The sequence below is a fragment of the Bison bison genome, unplaced genomic scaffold (assembly GCF_000754665.1).
Source record: "Bison bison bison isolate TAMUID 2011002044 unplaced genomic scaffold, Bison_UMD1.0 scf7180017864379, whole genome shotgun sequence".
NCBI lineage: Eukaryota > Metazoa > Chordata > Mammalia > Artiodactyla > Bovidae > Bison > Bison bison.
The window spans coordinates 11,408,425-11,419,275 of NW_011494951.1; the positions used below are offsets into that span (position 1 = coordinate 11,408,425).

At 43.5% G+C, this 10,851-nt stretch overlaps 1 protein-coding gene across 1 annotated transcript in view; it reads left to right on the plus strand.

Annotated features, from left to right (window-relative positions):
- The first annotated feature begins 1,464 nt into the window (after positions 1 to 1,464).
- The window catches only part of CLRN2 (clarin 2), a 10,574-nt gene continuing 1,187 nt past the window's right edge, over positions 1,465 to 10,851 (plus strand). The window contains exons 1-2 of the mRNA XM_010857305.1: positions 1,465 to 1,920; positions 8,007 to 8,186. Coding sequence (XP_010855607.1) covers positions 1,668 to 1,920; positions 8,007 to 8,186 — 433 coding nt within the window. The 5' untranslated portion in view covers positions 1,465 to 1,667. The remainder of the gene's footprint in view (positions 1,921 to 8,006; positions 8,187 to 10,851) is intronic.

Sequence of the window (10,851 nt, forward strand, 5' to 3'; positions counted from 1 at the left end):
TCTGGGGCCAATCCTGTTTCCTTATTCACCTTGCTTCTTGCACTCTCCCAGCTCCTCAGCAGTTGGGGCTGGGGGAAGCCTGGGGAGGAGCCGCTACATCCACTGGATGACATGGGTCACAATTAGTTTGGGGAGCCCTCATTCACCTTTGGAGGCCAGCAATCACTGATGGCTGCTTCATTCCTTGTTTATTGATATGGCAGGACGTATTTTCATTTCACAGTATGTTGTTCATTACCAGAAAAAAAAAAATTGCTATGTCAAGGTCATTGTGATGAAGAAGCATTTCAAAGACCTGATCTCCAGCCCCAACTCAGACCTTCAGTTTCCTCAGGAAAGAAGTGTCTGGAAAGGCCCGTCCCCTGCCCCCCACAATGGGTTGCAGCACCAGCAGGGGTGAGCCTGGTTCCCTGAACTCCTGTTGGTTAACAATGCAACCCCCAGGACCCCCTCCAGAGATCTGAGACCAAAGGAGGAATTTCACTGGGCCATGTCAACCCCACTCTGCCCCCAAACCTATCTGAGTGGCTGTTGCCAGCCTCACGTGACATGAAGTTGACATTCGGCAATTGTCTAAAAATTAAAACTTTAAATGCACCTTGTAAGATAGAAATTAGGGAATATTGCATTCCTTGTGCCTGTAAGTGAAAAGGAAGTGACATACCTTCACTACTCTGTGCTCAGTCTTTCAGTCTTGTCCCACTCCTTGCGACTCCAGGGACTGTAGCCCCCCAGGCTCCTCTGTCCAAGGGATGCTCCAGGGAAGAATACAGGAGGGGGTTGCCATTTCCTCCTCCAGGGGATCTTCACTACCAGAAGACACAAAGACCCCAGCAGGGTGATGGGAGATTATTTGCTAAAACATTAGAAAAACACTTTCCCATGCAGATGACATGACCTGTGAAGGATAAAGAGGGTGTGGGGGTGTGTGTGTGTGTGTGTGTGTGTGTGTGTACTTAAGTGTTGGGTCCAGGCTGCCCCAGCCATCTCAAAGCTGCAATTTTACCCACAGTGGATCCACCCAGTGATAAATTCAAGAATCATAAAACCTTGCTTACGCATTTCAATTAAAAGGGTTGAGAACAGAGGTCATTTCATGGTGTTAATAACACTTCTAGGGGTTCTGACAGCAGTGACATTTCAGAGAAAGCAATGCCCAGGCACGCATCAAAGAGATCAACATCTGATACCACGCATTGTTGGCAACATTCAAAGGCTAGTCTTTCCATCTTTGTTTTCCTTCTACCGTTTGCATTTTGTGAGACTGCTTGTTGTCTCTTTAGACTCAGATCTACCTGATTTTGCCTGCTAATAGCTCCTTCGTCCTTAAGAGAGCCACAGTAGGGTTATTCAAATACTCGAAATGAAGAACAGTTAAACTGTCTTCTGAAACCTTAGTCTAGTGGAAGATATAGGGTTACTTCCTGGGTAACACACTCCTCCACACTGCAGTCAGGTGAAGACGTCCCTGTAGACACTTCCCCTGTGGTTGTAGTAAACATGGGCTGTGGGGGCAGGTGCTGAGGGAGGACCAGGACACGCACCTGAACTCTTGAGCCGGCGTCTGGAAGAGCCAACCCTGAAGCAGTGGATCACCCAGTGTCTGGAAGATGCTGAGGACCCCCGGTGTTGCTGGGCCCCCTGGAGCATGACCTGCACTCAGCAGCATGCCTGGATGGTTCAAAAAGGCGTGGTACGGGCTGGCTTCTCTGCTCAGCTTCTCCTCCTTCATCCTGATCATCGTTGCCCTGGCACTGCCCCACTGGCTGAGTGGGAAAATCCTCTGTCAGACGGGAGTGGACCTCGTCAACGCCACGGATCCAGAGCTGGTCAAATTCATCGGAGACATTTACTACGGACTCTTCCGCGGTTGTAAGGTGCGGCAGTGCGGGCTGGGGGGCCGCCAGTCCCAGTTCACGAGTGAGTATACTGCGGCCGCAGAGCTGCTGTAGAACGCTTATTTGTAAATACTTGTATGGGGTGCGTGCACGCGCGCTCTGTCAGCCTGTCGAACTCTTTGCGACCCCATGGACTGTGGCCCACCCACCAGGTTCCTCTGCCCATGGGGTTTTCCAGGCAAGAATACTGGAGTAGGCTTGTGTCTAAATGCAGAATTGAAGAGCCGCTTCAGTCGAAGGCATGATGACAAAATCCACAGTAAGCCAAGGACTTACTCTTGTTCAGCATCAAGAAAAGATCTTTTTTTTTTTTCTTTCTGCAGAGATTTGTAGATCTTTGTAGTTACCTTTTTGAATAATCACTATTAATATATTGAGTGCTTACTTGTGTCAGACATTCTACAGAATGCTTTCCATGGTTTATCTCTCTTAAGCCTTGTAACAAATTTATAAAGAAGGCATTGTTAACATTTCCATTTTGCAAAGGGTTACACACGGACACTCGGAGATTTCATTACCTAACTTGCATGAGGTCAACCAGCCAGGAAACAGTGTCAGACTTCAGATGCAGGCCATGCAACTGGGGTGCACTCAGCCAGTCTAGCCTGCAAGTGTAGACCAGCTGCTGAAATGAGACTTACACTTCTGTTTATATTAATATAAAAGTTTCAGAGTCTAAGAAAAAGCCAAAGAGCTCTACATCCGAGCACTGGAATCAGGCTACCTGGGTTCAAAGCCCGAACCCATTGTTTCCTGGCAGGGAGAGCTCGGGCACAGCTGCTGACTGTGAACTTGAGCAGGTACCGACCTGGCCAGGCGGACATCCAGGTCACGTCAGAGCCTCTCTGCGTGTAAACAGAGCAGGAATCCAAGCCCAGCGTATGAAGGGTCCTCTGGGAAGGAAAAGCCAACCCCAAAAGGCCAATATTCTGCATGTCTTCAGAATAAAACAGATTACCAGCAAGAACAGTAGCCTACAAATACATAAGTAACCCACATAATGGAAAAACAAGGGAATAAGGAATTTTATTCATTATTTGATTTCTATATGTCAGGATTTTAGTGGAGAAGGAAATGGCAACCCACTCCAGTACTCTTGCCTGGAAAATTCCATGGATGGAAGAGTCTGGTAGGCTACGGTCCATGGGGTCGCAAAGAGTCAGACACAAGTGAGCGACTTCACTTTCTTTCTTTAGCCAGAGTATCTTCTTAAACATATAAAGAGAGAAAACTGGAACCACTGATAAATAATACAAATTGGCTTCACTTATATACACGAAGGATATATATATACTAAAAATTGTTAGGTATAGCAATAAGAAAAATCTTGGGGAATATTTATATTTACCCAGAAATTAAACTGGACAAGGGATACTGAAAAAATAGCTAGGTCTTTTAAGAATATGAGGGGATAAAACATATCAGCAAATCTGATGGTGCTGTACAGTAGAAACTAACCACCACATTGTAAAGCAACTATACTCCCATAAAATGTAATAAAAAATTACATAGAAAGCTGAAAACACATTTAACATGAATAAATAAAAAAATATAACAAAGAAATAGGACAGGCTAAAAGGAAATGATGACAACTGTGTGCAGTACTCGGTTCTGAGCTGGGTCCATTTACTGTAAATGACGTCACTAGGATAATCGATGGAACTTGAACTGGGCATCAGGATTAAACACCAGTCATACGCCAGTGTTGACCTAATGATTTTCATAATTGTATCATGGTTGTCAAAGAGAATGCCCTTTTTGAGGAAACTGCCCCTGAAGTACTCAGGGTTGAAGGAGCAATGTACCCTCAAATGGTTCAGGGGAAAAAAAAAATTATTGGTATCATTAAGGTTATTTCAAACCACTTATACAAAAAAAAAAAAAGTGGGAGATGCACAATTTTTTAAACAGTTGTAGATAATTTGCAAAGTTTTTATTCTGTATTGGATATTCTCATCAGAAGTGAGTCTTGCTACCTTTAGTAAAAGGTGAAAGATTTATATGATTTGAAGAGAAAGCAGAGTATATTTCTACCTTTAGATGTACAGCTCCTAGAGCCAACATCATCTACCTGTGTGAGGTACCTAGGGGGTGCATCAGAGCCCACCACCCCCAAGACAGAATCAGGATTTACCTACTACTATCCATAGAAATTTAAAAAAAATCCTGCTCCTAGGGCCTGTGTGCAGATCAGGAGAATTGGGGGGTGGGTGTGAAAGTGCTTTGTAAACTGGAGTAGGAGGGTTTGGTTAGGTCTTGTAAGACAAACAGCCTCCATTCCCACCTTCAGAGGGGTCTCCCCTAGAGTCACCCAGGAAGGTCAGTTTCCAAATCAACCAGGGAGAAAAGCAAAGAGCTATATATACAGGATGACTTCCCAGCTAGTTCAGCAGTAAAGAATCTGCCTGCCGATGCAGGAGACTCAAGAGACCTCAGGTTCAATCCCTAGGTAGGGAAAATCCCCTGGAGAAGGAAATGGCAACCCACTGTAGTATTCTTCCTTGGGAAATCCTGTGGACAGAGGAGCCTGGTGGGCTACAGGCCATGAGGTTGCAAAGAGTTGGAACAACTGAGCGACTGAGCACATATATAAGCACTCACATATGCAGCACAATCATGATTAAGATCCTTGTTTATACCCAGACTTTCTGAAATAAAAGCAAAACAACCTAGCCATTTGAGTGGAAAGAAAGAGACAGATGCTTATTTAGCCACGTTCACATATTCACCCGTATTGTAGAGTATTTGTGGGCCTGATATTCGAGGAAAACAGGGATGAACTAAACAGAGGCGTGTCTGCCATTAGAAGCTTTCCATCCGGGAAAGAGAAAGGCAGTAAGTGATCCCTGAGCAGTGACACATGAGTGTTACAAGCTTCCTTCTTTGTTCATTTCCTTCATCCATTTCTGCGCTGGAAAGGAGATCTTACTGATGCCCATCTAACTGATGAGGAAACTGAGGATCAGAGAAACCAATAAAGAAAATAATTTCTGTAAAAGCAGCTGATGTAATGCCTGAAAGGTAGTATGTGCTTGATCATTTTCAATTTGCTGGGGCCCTCGTCACCTCTCACCCCAAAACATTCCATCCACAGCCAGACCTGTAACTGACTTCAGCTCTCACACTTTTCTTATTACTGTCTATTTTAGATAACAGTCCTCTCTCAGATGTGTCTTTTGCAAATATTTTCTCCCATTCAGTGACCGTGTTGTTGTTTTTTTTGACACTGTCTTTCATAAGGCAGAATTTTTCCACTTTAATGAAATCTAATGTATCAATTTTTTTTTAATTATTTTTTGCCTTGCTGGGGTAAAAAGGACCTCTGGACTTCTCTAGAGTATTACAAATTATGTAATAATAACATGATTATCTAATTTGAGATGCTGATAGGTTGATTAATCACTTCTGGGATTCAAGCAAGGTAGCTTTTATATGTACACAATAAGAATACTTATTCAAATTCAGGACTTGCCTGGTGGTTCAGGAGCTAAGACTCAACACTCCCAGTATAGGGAGCAAATAAAGATGGAAGCTCCCACGTGCTGAAATGAAGATCTGACGCAGCCAATAAATAATTTCTTTTTTAAAAAGGAAAATTCAAAGTAAAGCTTCTAGAATTTCAGCTCTGCAAGCACTAAATTTTTACATCTTTGCTTATCCAAGTTATCTGATTTTCCTGCTATGCTGTGTGTGTGTGCTAAATCCCTTCAGTCATGTCTGACTCTTTGTGACCCCATGGACTGCAGCCCACCAGGCTCGCCTGTCCATGAGATTCTCCAGGCAAGAATACTGGAGTGGGTCGCCATGCCCTCCTCCAGGGAATCTTCCCAACCCAGGGATCAAACCTGCATCTCTTACATCTCCTGCGTTAGCAGGCAGGTTCTTTAGGACCAGTGCCACCTGGGAAGCCCCCATATCACTTCATATGCCCCAAAATGCCCTTGCCCATCATAGTAATGGTTATTTCTCGATTTTTTATTAGATCAAATCTGGAGATGATTTAATACCAGTACATGGATATGATTAATTCTTTTCAAAAGCTATATTGTGTGAACTGTGCTTTAATTAATTAAATCAGTCTCCTATTGATTCATGGGCTTCCCAGGTGGTTCAATGGTAAAGAATCTGCCTGCCAATGCGGCAGATGCAGGAGACATGGGTTCTATCCCTGTGTTGGAAAGATTCCCCTAGAGGAGGAAATGGCAACCCATTCCAGTATTCTTGCATGGGAAATTTCATGGACAGAGGAGCCTGGGGGGCTACAGTCCATGGGGTTGAAAAGAGTTGGACAGGAATCAGCACAGCACCAATTCATATTTTCGTTTCTCTCCAACCTTTTGCTACTTTAAGGAATATCTGATACACACACACACACACACACACACACACACATACAGCTTTGAGCACATGTGGGAGTGCTTTTCCTAGAAGTGGAATTTCAGTGAGACATGCTGCCAAATTCCTCGCAAAGAAAGTTGTATAAATTAATATCACTACCAGGTTTGACAGCATCTCCTTCCCTATACCTTCGTCAACACCGTGTATTAGCGAACCTTTGGTCTTTGCCAATCACATAGGTGATGATTTTCTATTTTAAGTGTTTGGTGAGGATTATTATGCTGGTCATATGTCCTAAGGATTGCATGAGCAAGTAAGGGGATAAGGAAACAATTAGGTAATCAGGCACAAGCTACCACGTTTGGAATGAAAAAAAAAAATGCTGAGAGTCTGCAATAAAAAATAAAAATCTAAAGGACACTGAGATATAAGGAATGGAAATGAAAATGAGAAGTCCTACAGGGAAAAGTCCCATGGGAAGGAGTTCATTTTCCAGGGTAAAGTTTCTCAGGCCGAGGAGATAACCACATGAAGATAAATACACATGGAAATAAAAAACTAAAAGGAAAATTCGATCAGAACTAAAGATGTAACTGTGCTGTGTCTGGAAACTTCTGAGTGGAAAGGACACTTTAAAGGGAAAAAAATTCTTGTTCTCAGACTTGGCAGACACCAGCCTTCTCTGAATAAAAATGAGCAGGTGAGCCAGCAAAGGAGCGGGGGGACGGGGTCAGGCAGAGAGTGGAGCCAGGAAAGCTTTGAGTCCTGGTTCTCAGTTGGGGTGGGAGACGGGCTGGTCAGTTTGGTGCCAAGTAGTGAAGCAGGGATGCGGGAGTGCACAGGATGGACCCAGGTTAGACCAGGAAGTGTTCAGTAGAAACCTCAGAGTAGTTGCAGAGGAAGGGGCTTGCCCAGGTGTTTTTATTTATTTTTTTAGCTTTCATCGTTTTATTTTTTTAAGTCTTTATTGAATTTGTTACATCATTGCTTCTGTTTTATGCTTTGTTTTTCTGGCCATGAGGCATGTGGGATCTTAGCTCTCCCAGCCAGGCATTAAACCTGCACCCCCTGAACAGGAAGACCAAGTCTTAACCTACTGGACCACCAGGGAAGTCCCCGCTTTCATTGTTTTAAATCATTCATATATAATAACTGAAGCCAGTGACTCTCAACTCTATATACCATATGGTATATAGGACTATGGGGCTTCCCTGGTGCCTCAGACAGTAAATAATCCATGTGTAATGAAGGAGACCTAAGTTCGATCCCTGGGTCAGGAAGATCCCCTGGAGAAGGAAATGGCTATCCACTCCAGTCTTCTTGCCTGGAGAATCCCATGCACGGAGGAGCCTGGTGGGCTGCAGTTCATGGGGTTGCAAAAGATTTGGACAAACAACACTCTGACCCTGATGAAAGCTTTGTGATCAGCCTTCTTAGACTGCTTCTCGTGCCAGGCTCCTTTGCTAAAGAGACACCCCCTGGGGCTTGTGTGGATCAATTCAAACCAGATCCCAGAGCCGCAAGGCCAATGCAGCTTAAACACCCAGCTGGGGTATATTCTGATTTTGCATCCACCCTAAGGAAGCGAAGATTGTTAGGCAACTGATAAGGGGTAAATTTATCTGGGAAGTCTCTTGCTTTTTGGAAGCCCAGTGCTTGCTGCCTTGCCCTCACTCTGCTGTACTAACGCCTTCATAGTCAGCAGCCTGGGCCATGTACCCTTGAGCTGAGCTCTGAGGCTAATGTGTTGGCTGTGTCTTGTTTCTGCAGTCTTCCCACACCTGGTGAAGGAGCTCAACGCAGGCCTCCATGTCACACTTCTGCTGCTCCTCTTCTTGGCCTTGGCGCTGGCTCTGGTCAGCATGGGCTTTGCCATTCTCAACATGATCCAAGTTCCATACCGGGCAGTCAACGGCCCTGGGGGCATCTGTCTATGGAATGTTCTTGCAGGTAAGGGAGGCCCCATGGGGAGAGAGATTCCTGCCCACATCACCAGGAGGCTGAGTTCCAAGCAGGTGGGCTGAAGGTGTGAAGGAGTGAAAATACCCCACCTCAAGCTTCACTTCCCTGGGTTTGTTACCTTCTTGATGGGCACCAATGTCCTTCTTACTAAAAGCTGAAGAATAGCTGTCATCATGAAGAATCAGGTCTTAGTGTGTATGAGTGGCTGAGGACTTGGAGAAGCAAAGAGGTTGGGATGAGAGACAAGGGAAGACAGAAAGATGGGGGTGGAGAGATGGGGACCCTGGGACCGGTGGTAGGGGAGCTGCTGCCATGAAGCTGGAGGAAACTCACAAAGAACAGAGGAGAAGGAACCTGGGGGGCTCACAGTCCTTATTTTCTGTAACCCTCACAACCTCCCTATGTTTGTTGTTGTTATTCAGTAGCTAAGTCGTGTCTGACTCTTTGGGACCCCATGGACTGCAGCCCACCAGGCTCGCCTGTCCTTCGCTATCTTCTGAAGTTTGCTCAAATTCATGCCCATTGAGTCCATAGTGCTATTTAACCATCTCATCCTCTGCCACTTCCTTCTCCTCCTGCCTTCAATCTTTCCCAGCATTAGGGTCTTTTCCAATGAGTCAGCTCTTTGCATCAGGTGGATAAAGTATTGGAGCTTCAGCGTCACTCCTTCCAATGAATATTCAGGGCTGATATCCCTTAGAATTGACTAGTTTGATATCCTTGCAATCAAAGGGACTCTGCCATATTATTAGACCCATAGTTACAGATGAAGAACCTGAAGCTCAGAGATGTTAAAAGATGCACTGAAAGTCACATAGTCATGAGCAATAGAGGCAAGATTCCAACCCAGGTATAACTGAGTCTAAGCCTTTTGTTTTTTCATTAATCCATGGTGTCATCTATGACCACCATGACCTATTTTCCAAGACAAAACCCAAGTCAAAAGATGTGCATAAGTGTGTGCAGGTGTGTTAATTAAGGAGAGTATATGGTATATAGAAATTAATTCACCTTTAGTTCAGCATTGAAAAAAAAATCACCTGTAATGAAAGTAACAAAATCATGAAAATGATTTCAGAAAATCCAGGTCAAATGGTGAAGGTGTCCTGATGTCAATAAACCCCACTACCTCACTACCTTATACAGGATGACCAGCAAGTATAAAAACAAGTGACGTTGATTTAAAAAAAAAAAAAAAGAAGGCAAAATTGAAGGCAAAAGGAGGAGACGACAGAGGACGAAATGTTTAGATAGCATCACTGACTCAATGGACCTGAATTTGAGCAAACTTCAGGAGACAGTGAAGGACAGAGGAGCCTAGTGTGCTGCCCTCCACGGGGTTGCAAAGAGCTGGACACGACTTAGGGACTGAACAATGACAACAATGTTACTTTATCATGCATTAGAACCTAATGTCAGTAAATCAGTTATTACATACTTGCCTATATTTGCAGACTGTGACCATCGTGTAGAATTTCTTATAGACATGGCTCACTCCCATCTAGACTTGCATATCTCTGCCTGAATCCTCACAGTGACTGGCATGTAGAAAGTGTTCAATCTCACTCTTTAAATAAATGCTTATCTAGGTCAATTTCCTTCCTTCTTGAGGCAGTACTCTCAAGCTCATAGTATTTTTAAGAAGGCAATTTGACAAAACTTGACTCTTAAAAGGCATAAAAACATGAATAGCCTTTGATTAAACAACCCCAGACAGTAATTTATGCTAAGAAAATAACTGGAAAAGAGCACAAAAATATACATTAAAAGGTGTTTCTGGCAGCACTTTATAATATCAAAAATTGGAAGCAATCTAGAAATCCAGAAATGAAGTTACCCTTAATTAAACTTAATTAAGTGTGTCACTGGAATGAAGCATCATAGATCAATTTAAAGTGGTGCTGTAACAGAATATTTAGCAACATGGAAAAAAAATTTTCAAGTTAGAGAGAAAAAAATCAAGTGTAAAAGAGTAGGAGTACCATAATACTAATTCTGTTAAAAAGAGAGAAATGTAAAGAAATATACTAAAATGTTCCAAGTGTTTTCATTTGACTTTTAGGGGGAAAAGCAAATTTGTCTTTTCATCTTTATGATTATCTTGGATGTCCAAGTTTTTTTCAAGGAAAGAATAATAATCTAAAGAAAGAGAATAATAAATGTGTTTTTAAAATATTAATTAAAATCAGGATAGGAGAAAAGTTGAGCAAAAGAGAGACATGGGGAGAGAAAAAGAACCAGAGAGAATCCGGAAGGTGCAAGTCCGAAGCAGCAGATAGGGAAAGACATGAAGTCTGCCCCTCTCTCCTCTCCTTTCCTGCTTCTCTTATCTTTTCTTATCGCTAAGCTTGGAAGGAGGATATTAAAGAGGAGAGAACTGTCTAGCCCTCTGTTGATCCTCCAGTCCAGCCCATAAGATGCTCTTGCATCTTTCCTTATAGCCTCAGGGTCTGCATACACAGGCTGAATTAGTTAGAGATTGAGCTTATCCAACGTGGGTAAGTGCCCTGCACTGGGTAAAGAAAAAATTAGAGGGCTTGAGATTCAAAGTTGATCTGATAGGAAGCTGATTCCCACACCTCTTGCCCCTCACACAGTGAACTATCTGCCGCTTTTAAAAGCAAATCAAAATTTGTGTCACCCTCCGAATGTT